At 47.7% G+C, this 22841-nt stretch overlaps 1 protein-coding gene across 1 annotated transcript in view; it reads left to right on the forward strand.

Moving 5' to 3' along the window:
- The first annotated feature begins 8233 nt into the window (after positions 1 to 8233).
- Positions 8234 to 22841, forward strand: part of cep57l1 (centrosomal protein 57 like 1) — a 35332-nt gene continuing 20724 nt past the window's right edge. Inside the window, exons 1-4 of the mRNA XM_033022095.1 lie at positions 8234 to 8387; positions 9280 to 9460; positions 15035 to 15202; positions 17123 to 17244. Coding sequence (XP_032877986.1) covers positions 9283 to 9460; positions 15035 to 15202; positions 17123 to 17244 — 468 coding nt within the window. The 5' untranslated portion in view covers positions 8234 to 8387; positions 9280 to 9282. The remainder of the gene's footprint in view (positions 8388 to 9279; positions 9461 to 15034; positions 15203 to 17122; positions 17245 to 22841) is intronic.

Raw genomic sequence — 22841 nt, forward strand, 5'->3', positions numbered from 1 at the left:
TTTTACCAGCATCTGCAGTTCTTTCTTTCACATATATTCTGCACTCTGTATCCTTCCTTCCCTGAGCTCCATCTATGCTACTTGAGTTTGACTGGATTGCATTTATGTATAGTATTATCTGATTTAGAACATAGAACATCGTTACTCCTTCCTTTAGTCAGAGGGTGGTGAATCTGTGGAATTCATTGCCACAGAAGGCTGTGGAGGCCAAATCAATGGTTATTTTTAAAGCGGAGATTGATAGTCAAGTCACTTTTATTTCTATAGCACATTTAAAAAACAACTCTCGTTGGCCAAAGTGCTTTACATTGGTGGAGGTACTAACGTTATACAACATTGGTTCATAGACTAAGTACAAACATCACTACATACATATAGCCCTCCCTCAGAGGACGTCAAGAAAGGCTTGAGAGTAAAGATGGGTTTTAAGTCTCGACTTAAAGGAGTCGATGGAGGGGGCAGTTCTGATGGGAAGAGGGATGCTGTTCCACAGTCTAGGAGCTGCAACCGCAAAGGCACGGTCGCCCCTGAGCTTATGCCTAGACCGCGGGATGGTCAGTAACCGCAAGTCGGCCGATTTGAGGGACCCGGAGGTGGTGTGGTGGGTAAGCAGACTTTTGATGTAGGTGGGGGTAAGCCCATTAAGGGCTTTGTAGACATAGATAGATTCTTGATTAGTGCGGGTGTCAGGGATTATGGGGAGAAGGCAGGAGAATGGGGTTAGGAGCGAAGAACAATGGATTATGGAGGACCCAACGTGGGAGGGGGAATAACAAAGGGGGACCTGGAGTGGGGGGGGGGGGGGGAGGGGGTACTTTGTAACTTTGTCAGCACCCTTTATGGGCGACTATGGGTGTGTAAGCAAACAATTTCACTGCAACTTGACACATGTGATAATAAAGTTTTCAATTCAAGATAGAAGTCATGATTGGTAATAAGTACAACAGGGCAACAATTGTTGTGGTTCACCTGCATCTCATCCAACCTCATCTATTGTATTCGCTGCTCCAGGTGTCAGCTGCTCTACATCGGTGAGACCAAGCGTAGGCTTTGGCGATCGCTTCGCTCCCACAACTCCGCTCGGTTCACAATAACCAACCTGATCTCCCGGTGGCTCAGCACTTCAACTCCCCCTCCCATTCCGAATCCGACCTTTCTGTCCTGGGCCTCCTCCATGGCCAGAGTGAGTCCCACCGCAAATTGGAGGAGAAGCACCTCATATTTTGCTTGGGCAGTTTACACCCCAGCGGTATGAACATTGACTTCTCCAATTTCAGGTAGTCCCTGCTTTCTCCCTCTTTCTCCTCCCTTTCCCAGCTCTCCCACAGCCCACTGTCTCCGCCTCTTCCTTTCTTCTTCCCGCCCCCCCCCCCCACCCCCCACATCAGTCTGAAGAAGGGTCTCAACCAGAAACATCACCTATTCCTTCGCTCCATAGATGCTGCCTCACCCGCTGAGTTTCTCCAGCATTTCTATCTACCTTTCATTTTTCCAGCATCTGCAGTTCCTTCTTAAACATAGAGTAAGAATAGATGACTTCACCGGGACAGTAGGCAGAGTACACGTTTCTGCTGCCCGACATCCACACCGACCTGACCTCCACCAAGTTGATTGTGGATGATCAGCCATGATCACAGTGAATGGCGGTGCTGGCTCGAAGGGCCGAATGGCCTACTCCTGCACTTGTTGTCTATTGTCTATTGTCTATTGACCACCAGCCGACCCATCCCCCTCAATGTCCACCCTTTAACCCAGTGGAAGCCACCTCACCCCTGCCATGTTTTCCTGTGCACTCGTTAAATCGCCATTTTGTTTTTGAAAGGCAGAGCCAAAAGCATGGAAGTAGAACATGTCGGCAATCAGAGTTCCAGCAGGATTAAATAAAATAAAGGCAGGCAAACAGCCTGTAGCCAAGGTAGATTTGTAGCCAAGGTTTCGCAATCACTGGCAAAGGAGGCGATTCCTATTTTCTCCAAAGGAAAACATCACTGAATGTTTCAGCAGCTACTAAACGCTTTCCCATCGCAAGTATTCCTTTGGCACCCACACAGAGAATTTGCGAAACAGGGCCTGTTTTCCTGCTGCATGACTATGACAAGAGGCTATTGGAAAGGTGGCTAGAGAAGGAACAGATATCCTCGTCAAGACCAGAACTAGGGGCCACAGTTTAAGAATAAGGAGTAAGCCATTTAGAGACGAGGAAACACTTTTTCTCACTGAGAGTTGTGAGTCTGTGGAATTCTCTGCCTCAGAGGGCGGTGGAGGCCGGTTCTCTGGATGCTTTCAAGAGAGAGCTAGATAGGGCTCTTAAAAATAGCGGAGTCAGGGGATATTGGGAGAAGGCAGGAACGGGGTGATTGGGGATGATCAGCCATGATCACATTGAATGGCGGTGAAGGCTCGAAGGGCCTACTCCTGCACCTATTGTCTATTGTCTATTAACCCCTGCAGTTTCCTTGGGAGGTCAGGTTGCCGTTGGAAAGGCATTGGGTGAGGTCACATTTAGAATATTGTGTTCAGTTCTGGGCACCACGTTATAGGAAAGATGTTCTGAATCTGGAAAGGTGGCAGAGCAGATTTACGAGGATGTTACCAGGACTCGAGGGTGTGACCAACAAGGAGAGGTTGAGTAGGCTGAGGCTCTATTCCTTGGAGCGCAGGAGGATGAGGGATGATCTTATAGAGGTGTATAAAATCATGAGAGGAATAGATCGGGTAGATGCAGAGATTTTCTTGCCCAGTGTAGGGGAATCGAGGACCAGAGGAAGGTGAAGGGGAAAAGATTTAATAGGAATCTGAGGGGTGTCTTTTTCACACAGAGGGTGGTGGGTGTATGGAACAAGTTGCCAGAGGAGGTAGTTGAGGCAGGGACTATCCCAACATTTAAGAAACGCGAGACTAAGTGACACACGGGAGGCCTGGTCCCCCAACGCAACCCATTCCCCAACGCAATATTCCACCACTCACCGATCAGTCTCCGCTTTCCGTTTGGCGACATCTCTGACTCCGCGCCGGGTTCGGCCGCCAAACGGAAAGCGAAAACTGTGTCGGAGGTTGGAGACCTCCGCCGGCCATCCTCAGCTCCAGTAAAGACACGATGGCGCAGGAAGAGGCGGACCGTCCCGCAGAGCGACAGCAGAAGGGACCAATCCGCGCGGCGCTGATTGGTAGGAGAGGCAATCGATCTGCGCACGCACGTCTTTTAAGATTTTTAAACCTCGATAACTCTTACCAGCTTCCACCGATCGGAGAAAAACTTGGTGCAATCGCAGCTTAGGAGAACGGTGAGTAAGCTGGAGAAAAATCGTAGCGCTATCGTCATTGCGCAAATAGAATGACCACCAAACCAGAAGATAACAAAATCAAAGTTTTAGTTATTGTAGATTGGTTATTGCATGTGAACCAAACATAGTAAAGTAGCATCACTGGCCCCACAATACTGTATGATTTATATTAACACACACTTCCTACTTTAAGTAGTCTTGGAAGCGGTAACGATGAACTAACAACCTGATGTACCGCTTTACTATGTGTTATAATTATTAAACTCTAGACCTGTGTTACTTTAATCATTTACATTTATGTATAGATTTAGACAGGTACATGGATAGGGATGTGAGCCAAACGCAGGCAGGTGGGACTAGTGTAACTGGGACATGTTGGCCCGTTTGGGCAAGTTGGACTGAAGGGCCTGTTTCCACGCTGTATCACTCTACAACTCTCTTGCTTCCCTCAATAACCTGGGATAGATCGATCAGACTTTACTGGACTTTATCCTGCACTATCCAACAATGGCCAAGAAGCCACTCCAATGCCTCTACTTCCTTAGAAGGCTTAGGAAGTTCGGCATGTCCCCAACAACTCTCACCAACCTCTACAGATGCGCCGTAGAGAGCATTTTATCGGGATGTATCACGACATGCTTTGGGTGCAGCTCCATCCACGACCGCATGAAATTGTAGAGAATGTGGACGCAGCCCAGACCATAACACAAACCAACCTCCCTTCCATTGACTCCATCTACACCTCACGCTGCCTCGGCAAGGACCAGCAGCATCATCAAGGACCAGTCACACCCTGGCCACTCCCTCTTCCCCCCTCTCCCATCGGGCAAGAGGTACAGAAGTATTAAAACGCACACCTCCAGATTCAGGGACAGTTTCTTCCCAGCTGTTATCATGCAACTGAACCATCCTATCAACACCTTACTAGTGTGGGCGGCGCGACCGACATCGCAGCGGCCTCTGCAGTCCGTCTGTCGTGTTTTATTTTTTTGTCCCGTTGAGGGTATAATTTGTAGTGGCTTTTTGAATGTGTATGTGTGGGGGGCGGGGTGGGTGGGGGAAACATTTAAGTCTCTTCCCTGTACGGGGACCCGACCTTTTCTCTGTCGGGTCTCCGTTGCCGTTGGGGCCTAGCAACGTGGAGCGGCCTCCAACCGGAACGACCCGGGGGGCTCAAGTCACGGAGCCGGTGGAGCTGCGGACCTACCGTCGTGGAGCTGGCCGGCTTCGGAGCGTGGAGAACTGCGGTGGCGCGCTGCCGCGACCCGACTCCGGTGGATGGTGACACCGGGAAGCTCGCGGGTCCCCGGTGGGAGACTGCTTTGCGGGGTACCGGCAACGGCGACTTCTCCCGCCCGAATTGCGGGGTTGGAAGTGACCTGGAGCGGGGCCTTACATCGCCCGGCGCGGCTTTAAATGGCCGCGGACTTGCTAGCGCCCGCCGGGGGCTTTGACTTTGGCTTTGACATCGGGAGAGGAATGGAGAGCAGGGGAGAGACAAGACTTTGCCTTCCATCACAGTGAGGAGGAGACTCACTGTGATGGATGTTCGTGTAAATTGTGTTGGTGTGTGTCTTGGTTCTTTTCTTGTTGTATGACTGCAGAAACCACATTTGTTTGAACTTCATGTGAGGTTCAAATGACAAATAAATGGTATTGTATTGTATTGTATTGTTCTGAGCTACCATCTACCTCGTTGGAGACCCTTGGACTATCTTTAATTAAATTCATTTCTACAGAAGGCTGCGGAGGGCAAGTTGATGGATCTTTTTGAGGCAGAAATTGATAGATTCTTGATGAGTACCAGTGTCAGGGGTTATGGGGAGAATAAGAGGGAAAGATAGACCAGCCATGATTGAATAATGGAGTAGACTTGATGGGTCGAATGGCCTAATTCTGCTCCTAGCAATAAAAACAGTAAACAAGTTTGAACGAAATTTCGTTGCCATACATCATAACAGTTAGAAAGCAAAAAAACACACAATTTAACACAAACATCCATCACGGTGAATCTCATCCAGGAATCTCATATTTCCGAAGATCTCTCCTGGTCCCAGCACACTGATGCAATTATAAAGAAAGCACATCAGAGCCTCTACTTCCTGAGAAGATTACGGAGAGTCGGTTTGTCAAGGAAGACTCTCTCTAACTTCTACAAGTGCACAGTAGAGAGCATGCTGACCGGTTGCATCGTGGCTTGGTTCGGCAACTTGAGCGTCCAGGAGCAGAAAAGGCTGCAAAAAGTAGTAAACACTGCCGAGTCCATCATCGGCTCTGCCCTCCCCACCATCGAGGGGATCTATCGCAGTCGCTGCCTCAAAAAGGCTGGCAGCATCATCAAGGACCCACACCATCCTGGCCACACACTCATCTCTCCGCAGCCTTCAGGTAGAAGGTACAGGAGCCTGAAATCTGCAACATCCAGATTCAGGAACAGGTTCTTCCCCACAGTCATCAGGCTATTAAACACAACTTCAAACAAACTATGAATTATAACAACCTATTGCACTTTATCTGTTTACTGATGTGTGTATATATATATTCTATGGTATATGGACACACTGATCTGATCTGTATTTATGACTACAATATCCTGTTGTGCTGCAGCAAAGCAAGAATTTCATTGTCCTATCTGGGACACATGACAATAAACTCTCTTGACTTGACTCACTGTGATGGAAGGTAAAAAGTCTTATCTCTTCCTTGCTTCTTGTCCTGCAGTCAGGCAGTCATACTGCTGCGTCGAGACGATCGATGCTCCCGATATTTAAGCTGGGCGATGGAAGATCCCGCGTCCGGTTTTAAGCCGCTCTGGGCTATGAAAGGCCCTGCGAACGGGCCGATTCAAGCCATACGATTCTGGGCGGGCGAAGCTGCTGTTGCTGGAGCTTCCGAAAATTGGCCACCAACCAGGGACCTGCGAGCTCCCGATGTCGCAGTCCACAGGGCCCGCGGCTGAAGCCTCCGAATTCGGGTCACAGACGCAGACGCACCACAGCCTCCGGTCGTCCAGCTCAACGATGGTAAGTCCACAGGCTCTGTGACCGGAGCCCTCAAGGTCGATTCCAGTTGGAGGCCGCCAGCTCCTCGATGTTAGGACGCAGCGTCAACGGACATACAACACGGAAAAAGGTCGCATCTCCGTTGAAAAAAGCAATTTAAAAAAAAGTTCCCCCACATAATACACAATGAATAATAGACTATAACATACATCTAACATTAACAATAAGACAATAGACAATAGATACTAGGTGCAGGAGTAGGCCATTCGGCCTTTCGAGCCAGCACTGCCATTCAATGTGATCATGGCTGATCATTCACAATCAGTAGCCCGTTCCTGCCTTCTCCCCATATCCCCTGACTCCGCTATTTTTAAGAGCCCTATCTAGCTCTCTCTTGAAAGCATCCAGAGAACCTGCCTCCACCGCCCTCTGAGGCAGAGAATTCCACAGGCTCACCACTCTCTGTGAGAAAAAGTGGCTCCTCGTCTCCGTTCTAAATGGCTTACTCCTTATTCTTAAACTGTGGCCCCTGGTTCTGGACTCCCCCAACATCGGGAACATGTTTCCTGACTATAGCGTGTCCAAACCCTTAACAATCTTGCATGTTTAAATGAGATACTCTCTCATCCTTCTAAACTACAGAGTGTACAAGCCCAGCCGCTCCATTCTCTCAACATGAGACAAAGAAGAAAACAAAAAGACAGGCAGACTGCAGGCGAGCCGCAGCTGCAACGTCAACTATTTTCCAAGGCAAACGAGACAAAGCGGCCAAGACAAAATTGCACGATGAAACATTTTAAATAAACATGAACGGAATTTGAGTTTGTTATCATCTTAAAATTACAAAGTGTGCTTTTACTTCTGTGTTTGTGACGGTGTATTTTCCAGGTAAGAAATTCAAGGGCCTGTCCCACTTGCCGATTTTTTCGGCCACTGCCGGTGTTATATCAGTGTCGCCAAAAGGGTTTGAACATTTCAAAATCCAGCGGCAACAAAAAAAATGTTGCGACACTTGAAAAACCACCGCGCGTCGATACGCCGTCACGCCGCGTATTTGTTCGGTGACCTGATACGTCAGACAATGACACCCACAGTCGCCGAAAAAAATCGCCAAGTGGGACAGGCCCTTGAGTGTTGGTTCACAAAAATGCTGGAGAAACTCAGCGGGTGCAGCAGCATCTATGGAGCGATGGAGATAGGCAACGTTTCGGGCCGAAACCCTTCTTCTTAAGTGTTGCATGGTGTGACGAGTGTATGCCGGAGGCTTGCTTGTCCTCCAGGACGCTGTGGGTCACACACTTTGACCTTTTGGACCTCTCGCGAAACCAATAAATTAGTGACGGGCTCGGCCTCCCGTCCAATCATTGATGCTGGAGTGGGTGTCCCGTCCCTCATTGGTGCAGAGGCGATGCCTCCTATCCAATCCCCATGCAGGAGCTGGCTTGCCATCCAATCAGCGGTCTGGCTTCTCATCCAATCAGCGGTCTGGCTTTCCATCCAATCAGCGGTCTGGCTTGTCATCCAATCAGCGGTCTGGCTTCTCATCCAATCAGCGGTCTGGCTTGCCATCCAATCAGCGGTCTGGCTTCTCATCCAATCAGCGGTCTGGCTTGTCATCCAATCAGCAGTCTGGCTTCTCATCCAATCAGCTATCTGGCTTCTCATCCAATCAGCTGTCTGGCTTCTCATCCAATCAGCTGTCTGGCTTCTCATCCAATCAGCGGTCTGGCTTCCCATCCAATCAGCGGCCTCAGAGCCATTGATTGGTGGAGAGGTCTGGCAGTGCATCCAATCAGCAGTGGGGGCTGGTGGTCTCCCCGTCCAATCATTGATGCCGGAGTCCAGTTTCCCGTCCCTCATTGGTGCAGAGGCTGGGGCTTGCCGGCCAATGGCGGGGCAGCGGGGCGGGGCCAGGGCGGGCGGAGGGAGATTCAAAATCCAGGAAGCAGCGTCCGTGGAGACCAAACACACGGCGCTCCCTGTGTGTCTCTGCTCACTCACCAGCGTCTGCCTGCTCGGGTTAGAAACTCTGTATCTCCCCCCCCCCGTGTTGGTTAATGACCAGCAGCGCCAACAGGAACTCTCAGCTTCGTTTCTCTGGGTGAGTTTCTCTGGGTGGATTTTCGTCCAACATTTTACTTTCCCCGAAGACCCAGAAACGTCCGCCCGTTTCCTTCTCTCCAGAGATTGACGACCGTCCCGGCTGAGCTACTCCAGCAATTTAGTGTCCGCCTTCCGTTTAAACCACAGCACCAGCAGCTCTTTTCCGAAACGCGTTTCAGTTTGAATCCTATTTTCGCGTGCACCGAGTGAAAAGTGTTTCCGTGCTGTCCAAGTCGAAAACAATTACACATCAATGCAGTCAAGGTGTCCACAGTTGAAGATAAAGACCCCCCCCCCCCCCCCCCCCCCACCCCCACACACACACACACACACACACCCCTACCACCCCACCTTCCTGATCTCCCGGTTGCTCAGCACTTTAACTTCCCCTCTCATTCCCACACTGACTTTTCCGTCCTGGGCCTCCTCCATTGTCTGACTGAGGCCCAGCACAAAAAGGTACACCATCTCATATTTTGCTTGGGCAGCTTACACCCCAGCAGTATGAACATTGAACTCCCTAACTTCAAGTAACCCTTGCTTTCCCTCTCTCTCTCTCTCTCTCTCTCTCCATCCCCTCCCCTTTCCCAGTTCTCCGCCCATCTGACTGTCTCCGACTACATTTTATCTCTGTTTGCTTTGTTGTTAACTTCTCCCAGCTAACAATGATCTACTCTACATTTTCCTGGATCTTCATTCCCCTTTGTCCTGTTTTCACACCTTACACTTCCTTATCTATGTATCTCCCCCTCCCCTAACATCAGTCTGGAGAAGGGTTTCGACCGGAAACGCCACCCGTTCCTTCTCTCCAGAGAAGCTGCCTGTCCCACTGAGATACTTCAGCGTTTTGTGTCTACCTTTATCCTAAGTTTGTCTCTTCACGTCTGTAGATTATGGAATCGTCGTCCAAACGTAGCTCTCTTGGAAATCTCTACGCTCTTTCAAGCTTGGAGAACATACCGCTGAGTCCTGTCAACGTTAAGCCAAGGCCAGGGTCTCGTCACGTGCCTGTCCGTGGGTCTAGAAACCGTGATGAAGCTGAGACATTGAGTACTGCTGCCAACAGCAAAGGTACATTTGTGAATACGATTGTTAAGGGTTTGGACACGCTAGAGGCAGGAAACATGTTCCCGATGTTGTGGGAGTCCAGAACCAGGGACCACACAGTTTAAGAATAAGGGATAAGCCATTTATAACGGAGACGAGGAAACACTTTTTCTCAAAGAGAGTGGTGAGTCTGTGGAATTCTCTGCCTCAGAGGGCGGTTCTCTGGACACTTTCAAGAGAGAGCTAGATAGGGCTCTTAAAGATAGTGGTGTCAGGGGATATGGGGAGAAGGCAGGAACGGGGTACTGATTGGGGATGATCAGCCATGATCACATTGAATGGTGGTGCTGGCTCGAAGGGCCAAATGGCCTACTCCTGCACCTATTGTCTCTTGTCTATTGAACCGAGGGAAATTGATAACTTGGTTTAATTCAGAAATACAGCATGGAAACAGGCCCGTCGGCCCACCGAGTCCACACCGACTGTCAAGTCAAGTCAAGTTTATTCGTCACATACACATACGAGATGTGCAGTGAAATGAAAAGTGGCATCCATCACCCATTTACATTAGTTCCATGTGATCCCACTGTCTCATCCACTCCCTACACACTAGGGACAATTTTGGTCATAAGGCCTTAAATGATAGGAGCAGAATTAGGCCATTTGGCCCATCTATCTCTCCCTCCTAACCCCATTCTCCTGCCTTCTCCCCGTAACTCTTGACACCTGTGCTGATCAAAAAAATCTATCTACCTCTGCCTTAAAAATTTCCATTGACTTGGCCTCCACAGCGTTCTGTGGCAATGAATTCCACAGATTCACCAAAGACTAAAGAAATTCCTCCTCATCTCCTTCCTAAAGGAATGTCCTTTAATTCTGAGGCTACGGCATCTGGTCCTAGACTCTCCCACAAGTGGAAACATCCTCCCCATCCACCCTATCCAAGGCTTTCACTCGGTAAGTTTCAATGAGGTTCACCCCTCATCCTTCTAAACTCCAGCGAGAACAGGCCCAGTGCCGTCAAACGCTCATCATCTGTTAACAACAACAACAACAAAACAATTTATTTGTCATTTGAACCCCATTGAGGTTCAAACGAAATGTTGTTTCTGCAGTCATACACACAAGAAAGACCCAAGACACAACACAATTTACACAGACATCCATCACAGCGCATCTCCTCCTCGCTGTGATGGAAGGCAAAAACGTATCTCTCCCCTGCACTCCCCTCTCCCCCCCCGATGTCAGAGTCAAAGCCCCCGGCGGGCGATGGTAATTGTCCCGCGGCCATTAACGCCACGCCGGGTGATGCAAGGCCACGCTCCCGTTCTTGGTGTTGGAGCCCCCGGCGGGCTCTAGCAAAGTCCCGCAGCCGTTGAAGCTGCGCCGGGCGGTGATGTAAGGCCCCGCTCCAGGTAATCTTCAACCCCGCAACTCGGGCGGGTGAAGTCGCCGTTGCGGAAGCCCCCGAAAAGCGGTCTCCCAGCAGGGACCCGCGAGCTCCCAGTGTCACTGTCCACCAGACCCGCGGTAAGCCTCCGAATCCCCGGGGTCGGGTTGCAACCAAGCGCCACCACAGCTCCTCCCGCTCCGGACTCGGCCAGCTCCGCGATGGTGAGTAGGTCCGCAGCTCCGTGACTGGAGCCCCAGGTCGTTCCTGCTGGAGGCCGCTCCACGTTGCTAGGCCCCAACGACAACGGAGACCCGACAGAGAAAAGGTCGGGTTCTCCTTGCAGGGGATAGATTTTAAAAGTTTCCCCCACCCCCCGTCCCACACACATACACAAAAAATATAATAAAAACTACATTCAAATGAGACAAAAAATAATAAAAAGACAGACGGACTGCAGAGGCCGCTGCGACGTGAGTCGTGCCGCCCACCGGAGAGCGGTTAGGAACCCACTCATTCCTGGGATCATTCTTGTAAACCTCCTCTGGACCCCCTCCAGAGCCCGCACATCCTTCCTCAGATATGGGGCCCAAAATTGCTCAAAATGCGGCCTGAAAAGCACCTTTTGGAACCTCAGCATTACATCCCTGTTTTTATATACAAGCCCTCTTGAAATAAATGCTAGCATTGAGTTTGCTGTCTCTACTACTGATTCAACTTGCAAATTAACTTTATGGGAATCCTGCACCAGCACTCCCAAGTCCCTTTGCACCTCTGATTTCTGGATTCTCTCCCCATAGAAAATAGTCTACGCCTTTATTCCTACGACCAAAATGCATGACTCCACACTTTGCAACACTATATTCCATCTGCCACTTCTCTGCCCACTCTCCCAGCCTGTCCAAGTCCTTCTGCAGAGTCCCTACTTTAATCGTATAACCATATAATAATAATAATAATAATATATCTTTTATTGTCATTGCACGTCAGTAACAACAGTAACAAAGGTAACAATTACAGCACGGAAACAGGCCATCTCGGCCCTTCAAGTCCGTGCCGAACACTTATTCTCCCCTAGTCCCATCTACCTGCACTCAGACCATAACCCTCCATTCCTTTCCCATCCATATACCTATCCAATTTATTTTTAAATGATAAAAGCGAACCTGCCTCCACCACTTCCACTGGAAGCTCATTCCACACAGCTACCACTCTCTGAGTAAAGAAGTTCCCCCTCATGTTACCCCTAAACTTCTGTCCCTTAATTCTCAAATCATGTCCTCTTGTTTGAACCTTCCCTACTCTCAATGGGAAAAGCTTATCCACGTCAACTCTGTCTACCCCTCTCATCATTTTAAAGACCTCTATCAAGTCCCCCCCTTAACCTTCTGCGCTCCAAAGAATAAAGACCTAACTTGTTCAACCTTTCTCTGTAACTTAGTTGCTGAAACCCAGGCAACATTCTAGTAAATCTCCTCTGTACTCTCTCTATTTTGTTGACATCCTTCCTATAATTAGGCAACCAAAATTGTACACCATACTCCAGAATTGGCCTCACCAATGCCTTGTACAATTTTAACATTACATCCCAACTTCTATACTCAATGCTCTGATTTATAAAGGCCAGCACATCAAAAGCTTTCTTTACCACCCTATCTACATGAGATTCCACCTTCAGGGAACTATGCATAGTTATTCCTAGATCCCTCTGTTCAACTGCATTCCTCAATTCGCTACCATTTACCATGTATGTCCTATTTTGATTCGTCCTGCCAAGATGTAGCACCTCACACTTATCAGCATTAAACTCCATCTGCCATCTTTCAGCCCACTCTTCCGGAAGTGGCGGCGCCGGGAACGGCTGCGGCTCGCCTGCAGTCCGTTTGTCTTTTACTTTTTTGTGTTGTATTTTTTCGTTTTGTCTAGTTACGTTTTTGGTTTTTAGGTCGTGTTTATGTGGGGTGGGGGTGGGGGGGTGAAACGGGGCTTGCTGTCTCTCCCTACGGGGGAATACGACCTTTTTGTCGTATCCCCCTTCTCTGCCTCCGTCTACACTGAGGCCTAATGGCGGAGCTGGCGACCTCGGGACTCTGGAGGCAGCTGACAGGACTCGCCCTGAGCTCCCGTGAGGGTGGCCCAGCCCGGGGCTGGAACTGCGCTCTCGTGAGAGCGGCCTGGCGAGGGGCTGAGAGACTTTCCCGTGAGGGGCTGTGGCCCGTCGGAGTGGCCCAGCCCGAGGGAGAACGGCACTCACGTCGGAGTGGCCCAGCCCGAGGGAGAACGGCACTCACGTCGGAGTGGCCCAGCCCGAGGGAGAACGGCACTCACGTCGGAGTGGCCCAGACCGAGGGAGAACGGCACTCACGTCGGAGTGGCCCAGCCCGAGGGAGAACGGTACTCACGTGAGGGCGATCCGGCTCGGGGCTGGAACGGTGCTCCGGTGGCTGGGACGGCGTTCTGAGGCGGTGACCTGAGTCCTGGGTTGAGCCGCGGGTCAGCGGCTGCGTGTGCTGGACTGGAGGGCGGCAGCTTCGACCACCCCCGGGCCGCGGTGTTTGAACCGGCCCGTTTGCGGGGTTCGGTGAGCCGCGGGACTGTTGGTACCATCGCCCGGTGGGGAATCTCCTCAGCGCAGAGGGAGAAGAGGAGGGAAGAGACAGTAACCCTAAGATTTTTGCCTCCACCACAGTGAGGAGGTGCTTGGAGGATACACTGTGGTGGTGTTAATTTGTGTTTATTGTTGTTTATTATTGTATGATTGTATGTATGACTGCAGGCACGAAATTTCGTTCAGACCGTAAGGTCTGAATGACAATAAAGGTATTCTATTCTATTCTATTCAAATGGCCTAAATCTCTCTGTAGACTTTGAAAATCTACTTCATTATCCACAACACCACCTATCTTAGTATCATCTGCATACTTACTAATCCAATTTACCACACCATCATCCAGATCATTGATGTACATGACAAACAACAGTGGACCCAACACAGATCCCTGTGGCACCCCACTAGTCACTGGCCTCCAACCTGACAAACAGCCACCACCATTACTCTCTGGCATCTCCCATTCAGCCACTGTTGAATCCATCTTGCTACTCCGCCATTAATACCCAACAATTGAACCTTCTTAACCAACCTTCCATGAGGCACCTTGTCAAAGGCCTTACTGAAGTCCATATATACAACATCCACTGCTTTACCCTCATCAATTTCCCGAGTAACCTCTTCAAAAAATTCAAGAAGATTAGTCAAACATGACCTTCCAGGCACAAATCCATGTTGACTGTTCCTAATCAGACCCTGTTTATCCAGATGCTTATATATATTATCTCTAAGTATTCTTTCCATTAATTTGCCCACCACTGACGTCAAACTAACAGGCCTATAATTGCTAGGTTTACTCTTAGACCCCTTTTTAAACAATGGAACAACATGCGCAGTACGCCAATCCTCCAGCACTATTCCCGTTTCTAATGACATTTGAAATATTTCTGTCATAGCCCCTGCTATTTCTACACTAACTTCCCTCAATGTCCTAGGGAATATCCTGTCCGGACCTGGAGACTTATCCACTGCTATTTCTGCACTAACTTTCCTCTACACTGCCTGTCCCATCACCTATTTTCGTATCATCTGCAAGCTCTGCACATCACGGTCTCTCTGGAAAATATTGCACCTCAGGATCCTAATGCCCCTGTCCCACTTAGGCGATTTTTTTAGGCGACTGCAGGTGACTACGCTTTGGCCACATGGTCGCCTGCATGGTCTTCTCAGTCGCCCAAAGAGTCGTACCTTTTTTCTGTTCCCCGTTGGATTTTGAAATGTTCGAAACTTTTCGACGGATAACGTAGGTTGTCGCCGGTGCGGACTTTGGTGAATTCCATTGGCGACTACCTACGTCAACCGGCGATAGGTAGCGGCAACTGAATTGTCTTACCTTGTCGTAGCTTGTCGCGGGTGGACCTAGGTTGTTGTAGGTGTGGTGGTAGGTGGACTTCCTAATGGTCGTCGGTAGCTTGGCGTCAGAGACATTGTCGTGGGGGGCGGGTCTAGTCACCGTTTTTTCGTCGACCTGCTACGACTATGACAGTCGCCGAAAAAAACGCCCAAGTGACACAGGCCCATAGAGTTGAAAGATGTCTGTCGTTACCTTGGAACATGTGTTTCTTCTCGCAATACAAGTAATTTTTTTTCCTTTTTCCAGCTATAGTTTCTGCTTTAAAAAATCTTCAGGAGAAGATTCGTTCTTTGGAGGTGGAGCGGGCAGAGGCTGAGCAGAAATTGCAACGTCTGGGATTTGAAGCTGTTCAGTGCAGAAATACCATGGAGCAAGAAAGGAAAGATGTCAACAAGGAGACTGGAAAATCTAATGGTGAATTTAGACTTTAAACTTTAGAGATAGATACAGGGTGGAAACAAGCCCTTCGGCCCACTGAGTCCCGCACAAATTTTTTTTTTTACCGACGTCATTTGACCTACAAAACTGCACGTCTTTGTGAGAATGTATAGAATTGGGGATATATTTAGGCCTATGGTTTAAGTATTCTGAGAAGTTTGAAATTCTTTATTTTGACATAATTTAGTCAAGTTTCATTATCCTTGCTGTGACATAATTTTTCCTGCAAAACATGTGATATTAATGTGATGTTTAATGCTATTGTAATTGGCTAAGATGTGTCATGCTGCGTATGATTGTAATTGGGTAGAACGATTGTCCCCACCTGTATAACCGTGATACTGTAGTTATTAGTCTAGAATCACCACCCTTTGTAAGTTACCTCCCACTGTATCGACTATAGATATAGATAGAGATGGGGTGAGATGGATATAGATAGAGAGAGATGGATAGAGAGAGAGAGAGATGGATAGAGGGAGAGAGAGAGATGGATAGAGGGAGAGATGGATTGAGAGAGGGGGAGAGATGGATGGAGAAAGGGAGAGATGGGGGGAGAGAGAGGGAGAGATGGGGGGAGAGAGAGAGAGAGATGGATAGAGAGGGAGAGGTGGATGGAGAGAGGGGGAGAGGTGGATGGAGAGGGGGGAGAGATGGATGGAGAGAGGGAGAGATGGGGGGAGAGAGAGGGAGAGATGGGGGGAGAGAGAGAGAGAGATGGATAGAGAGAGAGATGGATAGAGAGAGAGAGAGATGGATAGAGAGGGAGAGGTGGATGGAGAGAGGGGAGAGATGGATGGAGAGGGGAGATGGATGGAGAAGGGGAGAGATGGGTGGAGAGATGGGTGGAGAGAGAGAGGAAGAAACTCTCTGAGCCTGGAGGTGTGTGTGTGTGTGATCACTCTCAGGAAGTGGAGTCTCTGTTGTGGTCTCTTGACGGTTGCAGTGGTGTTGGCCGACCAGGAGAGGCCCTCGGATATGAGGACTCCTAGGTGTTTGAAAGTCTGCACCCTTTGCACACAGGCCCCATTTATGCAGAGCAGGGCCGGGTCTGTGTCCCTGTTTCCTCCTGAAGTCCAGTATTAGCTCCTTTGTCTTTGTGGTGTTCAGTGTCAGGTTATTTACCGAACACCACTCTGTGACAGTCGCTGTATCTCGTCCCTGTATGCTGACTCGTCCCCCCCCCCACCCCCCGAGATGAGCCCAATGTCACAAGGAGAACTCACAAACTCTGTTCAGACAGCACCCATAGTCAGGATTGAACCTCTGGAAAACTGGAGACTTCATAAGGCATATAAACTGAATTAATCTGTCAATCTCCGCCTTAAAAATGACTTGGCCTCCACAGCCGTCTGTGGCAATAAATTCCACAGATTCACCACCCTCTGACTAAAGAAATTCCTCATCTCCTTTCTAAAGTAATGTCCTTTAATTCTAAGGCTATGGCCTCTGGTCCTAGGCTCTCCCACTAGTAGAAACATCTTCCCTCATCCGCTCTATGTGATGTTTGGTGGGGTGGGAGGACCCGTTGCTCCTCCCGTGCAGCAGGTGGCGCTGCACAGGACAAAGGGAGATGTTTTGTATATAGTTTTTCCTATCTGTAGACAGTGTATGTGAAGCCATTTTGAGTTGTCTTGCTGCCAGCATTGAGTGAAGCATTAAAGACTTCAGTTGTAAATGAAAGACTCTCAAGATTTGTGCAGACCTAGAAAACGAACACGAAACTCTATCCATGCCTTTCAATATTCAATAAGTTTCAATGAGGCCCCCCACAACTCATAATCCTTCTAAACTCCAGCGAGTACAGGCCCAGTGCCATCAAACGCTCATCGCACATTGCTAACTTGTACTGTACCTGGTGCTAACTGGTTCTAAGCCTGGTTTTCATTCTTTATTCAGAACTTGCTGTACAGCTGACGACTGTTGAAGGCCGCTGCTTACTGCTGGAGAAACAATTAGATTACATGAGGACTATGGTGGAACATGCAGAAACTGAGAAGAACAATTTATTGGAAAAACAGGTACTGGGACTCCTCCTCCTAGAGTCATAGTGATACAGCGTGGAAACAGGCCAACATAGAAACCTAGAAAATAGGTGCAGGAGGAGGCCATTCGGCCCTTCGAGCCAGCACCGCCATTCATTGTGATCATGGCTGATCGTCCCCAATCAATAACCCGTGCCTGCCTTCTCCCCATATCCCTTGATTCCACTAGCCCCTAGAGCTCTATCCAACTCTCTCTTAAATACATTCAGTGATTTGGCCTCCACTGCCCTCTGTGGCAGGGAATTCCACAAATTCACAACTCTCTGGGTGAAAACGTTTTTTCTCACCTCGGTCTTAAATGGCCTCCCCTTTATTCTAAAACTGTGGCCCCTGGTTCTGGACTCGCCCAACATTGGGAACATTTTTCCTGCATCTAGCTTGTCCAGTCCTTTTATAATTTTACATGTTTCTATAAGATCTCCCCTCATCCTTCTAAACTCCAGTGAATACAAGCCCAGTCTTTTCAATCTTTCCTCATGACAGTCCCGCCATCCCAGGGATCAATCTCGTGACCCTACGCTGCACTGCCTCAATTACAAGGATGTCCTTCCTCAAATTAGGAGACCAAAACTGTACACAATACTCCAGATGTGGTCTCACCATGTGGCCCTAACATGTCCCAGCTACACTAGGCCCATATCCCTCTAAACCTGTCCCATCCCTGCACCTATCCAAATGTCTCTTAAATGCTCCGATTGTACTTGCCACAGCTACCCCCTCTCTATCCTTTTGTGTGATTTCTAAAAACAAAAGTTGCCTCTGTGGTTCCTATTTAATCTTCCCCCTTCACCTTAAACCTATGTCCTCTGGTTCTTGATTTCCCTTGTTCTGGGCTAAAGACTCTAGCTGGAGTTCTTTGAGGAAGTTAATAGCAGGACAGACAAAGGGGAGGCTGTAGATGTTGTTTACCTAGATTTTCAGAAGGCCGTCGATAAGTTGCCGCACGCCAGACTGCCAGGGAGGCCATGGTATTAAAGGGAAGATACCAGCATGGATAGCGGGTTGGCTGAATGGCAGAAGGCAAAGAGATGCAATTAAAGGCACAATACATGTAGGAGTAGGCCATTCGGCCCTTCGAGCCAGCACCGTCATTCAATGTGATCATGGCTGATCATCCACAATCAGTTCCGCATTCCTGCCTTCTCTCCATATCCCCTGACTCCGCTATTTTAAAGAGCCCTATCTAGCTCTCTCTTGAAAGTATCCAGAGAACCTGTCTCCACCGTCAACATCGGGAACATGTTTCCTGCCTGATGGAGCGGCTGGGCTTGTATTCACTGGAATTTAGAAGGATGAGAGGGATTCTTATTGAAACATAAGATTATTGAGGGGTTGGACACGTCCAATCCCTCAATAATCTTATATGTTTCAATGAGATGCCCTCTCATCCTTCTAAATTCCAGAGTGTACAAGCCCAGCTGTTCCATCCGGAACTTGATGTGGTTGTTTAGAAGGCGGTGGTCTTTGGTGGAACCCCCATTGTGAGGGTGGCTGTGTTGGCATTCTGAGTGCTTTGTGTGAGTAGTTGGTGCCGTGGCTTTGGGTGGTGAGGCTTCGGCGAGATGGCTGAGCAGCAGGATATGCAAGAACAGGTGAAGTCTTTCAACTTTACTCTTCAGACTTGGTGTAGTCCCAATGGCATTTGGCGAATGGCCCTCCTGCCAGATAATAATAATAATAATAATAATAATAACTTTATTTATAAAGCACTTTAAACAACTGCAGTTGCCACAAAGTGCTGTACATGAGAACTCATGGGCAAAAAGCTATTACAAACAATTAAAAACCATAAAAAACCGTAAAACGAAGGACTATAAAAAACACACTAAAAATTAAAAGACATTAAAAGCACTAAGAACAGGAGCAATGCCTCAGCCAGTGTCGAAAGCCAAAGAATAAAAATGTGTTTTTAGGGAGGATTTGAAGATGGACAGTGAGGGGGCCAGTCTGATGTGCAGCGGCAAGGTGTTCCAGAGTGCCGGAGCAGCAACAGAAAAGGCTCTATCCCCTCTGAGCTTCCGCTTAGACCTTGGTACCTCAATGTGGGAGATCAGGGCAACCTTCCGTCTTCCTGGACAATAGGCAATAGGTGCAGGAGTAGGCCATTCGGACCTTCGAGCCCAGCACCGCCATTCACTGTGATCATGGGCTGATCATCCACAATCAGTATCCCGTTCCCAGTCACTGGATGGATTTAAGAGAGAGTTAGATAGAGCTCTAGGGGCTAGTGGAGTCAAGGGAAACGGGGAGAAGGCAGGCAAAGGTTATTGATAGGGGACGATCAGCCATGATCACAATGAATGGCGGTGCTGGCTCGAAGGGCCGAATGGTCTCCTCCTGCACTTAGTTTCTATGTTCCTGCCTTCTCCCCATAACTCCGCTATCTTTAAGAGCCCTATCTAACTCTCTCTTGAAAGAATCCAGTGAATCGGCCTCCACTGCCTTCTGAGCGAGAGAATTCCACAGATTCACAACTCTCTGGGTGAAAAAGTGTTTCCTCCTCTCCATTCTGAATGGCCTACCCCTTATTCTTACACAGTGGCCCCCGTTTCTGGACTCCCCCCCCCCCCCCCCCAGACTACATCTGGAGACGACATCTTTGGGGAAATGTTAGTTTAGAGACACAGTATGGAAAGTAGTCCTTTGGCCCACCAGGTCCACGCTGACCAGTGATCCCCATATGTAATAATCAGCTACCTACTTGTTAACAAGTGGACATGAAACAAACTGATGGTGTCGATGCAAGGGGTTATCTAGTGGGCACCTCGCTTGTGTTTCGTTTGAGTTAGGACCACGCCACCTCGGGAAGTAGGTGTTCCCATATTAGCCGGGACATCCCTATGTTGGGTTAAATTGGTTTGTCCCGCGCGGGACTGCTCTTGTCCCGTATTTGACCGCTACTACTCGGGTCGAGGGGACTGTTGGGTCAGAGCGCCGCGTCCGGCCCCCGCCACACCCGTCCCGACATAGTGCAGCCCATGGAGTGCAGCAGCAGCAGCAGCAGCAGCAGCGCCTCGCCCGTGGCCCCATCGGTCGTCAGCCCGGCCAGCCGTCCGACCTTCGGACCTTCGCTTACCGCCGACGCCACCACCAGCCCATCGGTTCATGAGTTGGACGGGACGCCGGACTTTGCGCGCGACGTCACGCGGCCCCCGGGCCAAAACTCCTCAGCTGGCCCGCCGGCTGGGCTTTGCGTGCAGTCCCGCACCCGGGGCCAACTCATCATTCACCCAGCCACGGCCCAGTCAGTCAACGAATTGCCGTCGTGAATTTATCCCTTATTTTGACCTTTTGTCCCTTATTTGGGAGTGAGAAAGTTGGCAACCCTATCGGAAAGGCTCAACAGTTAGTTCTGGCAACACAGAACCACCCCCCTCAATACCTGCTATATCGCCAGTCAAAACCGAAAGGTGTTCACCATTTTAGTTTTAGTTTTTTGTTTAGCTGTAGCGTGCAGTGAAAAGCTTTTTTTTTTTTTGCGTTCTATCCATTCAGGGGAACAAATTGGTACCTTGGTAAACATGACCATAATAAACCTGAACCTAAGCTTGCCTGCTAATCCTGGCAGCCCTCTGGTCAACCTTTTCTGCACCCTCCCCGAAAGGGGGAGGACATCCTTCTGTGACGTGGTGACCAGAACTGCAAGGTCAGACAAAAATGCTGGAGAAACTCAGCGGGTGAGGCAGCATCTATGGAGCGAAGGAATCGGTGACGTTTCGGATCGAGATCCTTCTTCAGAACTGCACGTCAATACAAAAAATACGTACTACATTCCCCCAGCTTGAGCTGGTTTTACCTAATAGATAGAGTCTTACAGCACGGAAACATGCCCTTAGGAACAACCCACCCATGCCGACCGAGATCTGCATTGCCACAGAAGGCTGTGGAGGCAAAGTCGATTGATATTTGTATGGTGGAGATTGATTTTTTACTTTTTATTTTTATTTATTTTTAATATTTTATTTTATTAGAAGTAAGTACAGTCATATGGCACCAAAGTGCCTAATATATATTTTCATAATACATTTTATGTACAACTTCTTTTTTTTTTTTGTTACATTGAAAAAGGATTAGAATAAGAAAAAGAAGTTAGATAGTAAAGGATAGAAAAATATGAAATATAGTGTGTGAAAAAAGAAAACGAGTAAATGAAGAAAGTTGAGAGAGAGAATAGAGAAAAGAAAATAAAATAAAAAAGAAAAGGAGATCATTATTTATAATCTTGACCAACCCTCGTCCAGTCCTGAAACAGTTATTTTTTTACAATTGTGTTGCACCATATGATTCCAAAAAAACGACGAATGGAGACCAACTCGTTATGAATTGGTCTGATTTATCCATTAGGAGGAATCGCATTTCCTCAAGATGAGCGGTGTCCAACATACTTCCAATCCACATTTTAAGCGTTGGTATTGATGTACCCTTCCAAAATTTAAGAATTAATTTTTTTGCTATTATTAAACCATAGTTAAGGAATAGATTTTGAGATGTGTTCAATTTATTCCCATCTTCCATTACGCCAAATATAATCATTTCAGTATTAGGTTCCATTCTTGTCTTGAACAATTTTGTAAATATTTCAAAAATATCATTCCAAAATCTAAAGTTTTATGCAGGAAACTAAGGAGTGTGTTATAGTTGCCTTTTGGGCTAGACATTTATCACAAGTGGCGGATATATTTGGATAAAATTTGTTCAATCTTGTTTTTGAATAATATAATCTATGTACAATTTTAAATTGAATTAGATTATGTCTTACATTAATTGAACATTTGTGAATATATATCAGGTATTTTTCCCATTTAACCTTCGTAATTTTTATCATTAGTTCCCGTTCCCACTCTTCTCTAAGTACCTCTGTCGATGGTAGGTCTATATTTAGAATACTATTATATAAATATGATATTCATTTTGTGAGTCAGCTTCAATATTCATTGCTTCTTCCAATAAGTCAGGAGTTACTTTTTGATATCCTTGTATATATTTTTTCACGAAATCGCAAATCTGAAGATATTTAAAATATTGGTTGTTTTTCAATTTAAATTTTAATTGTAATTGTTGGAATTATAGTAGGTTTCCCATTTCGTACATATCCCCGATCCTTCTAATTCCGAGACTTTCCCATTGGTTATATGTCTTATCAATAAGAGATGGTTTAAATAAAGGGTTATTCGCTATTGGCATTAACAGTGATAGATTTCTTAATTTTAAAGATAACTTTATTTGTTTCCAAATTCTTATTGTACCATATATAATTGGGTTCTTCTTATATATTGTGTTAATCAGTTTTTTTGGGGAGAAGAGGATCGTTCCTATATTACAAGGATGGCAATCCTCCTTCTCCATTTTTATCCATTCTGTCTGTTGGGTAGAACTATCCAACCAATAAATCATATTCTTAATATGCACTGCCCAGTAATAATACATAAAATTCGGAAGTGAAAGTCCCTCGACCTCTTTTGGTTTACATAAGTGTTTTTTTGTGATTCTATGTGATCTATAGTCCCAAATATAATTAGTAATATTTGAGTCTAATTTAAAAAAAAAATATTTTGGTATATATACTGGTATAG

Source organism: Amblyraja radiata, chromosome 5, assembly GCF_010909765.2.
Source record: "Amblyraja radiata isolate CabotCenter1 chromosome 5, sAmbRad1.1.pri, whole genome shotgun sequence".
Lineage (NCBI taxonomy): Eukaryota > Metazoa > Chordata > Chondrichthyes > Rajiformes > Rajidae > Amblyraja > Amblyraja radiata.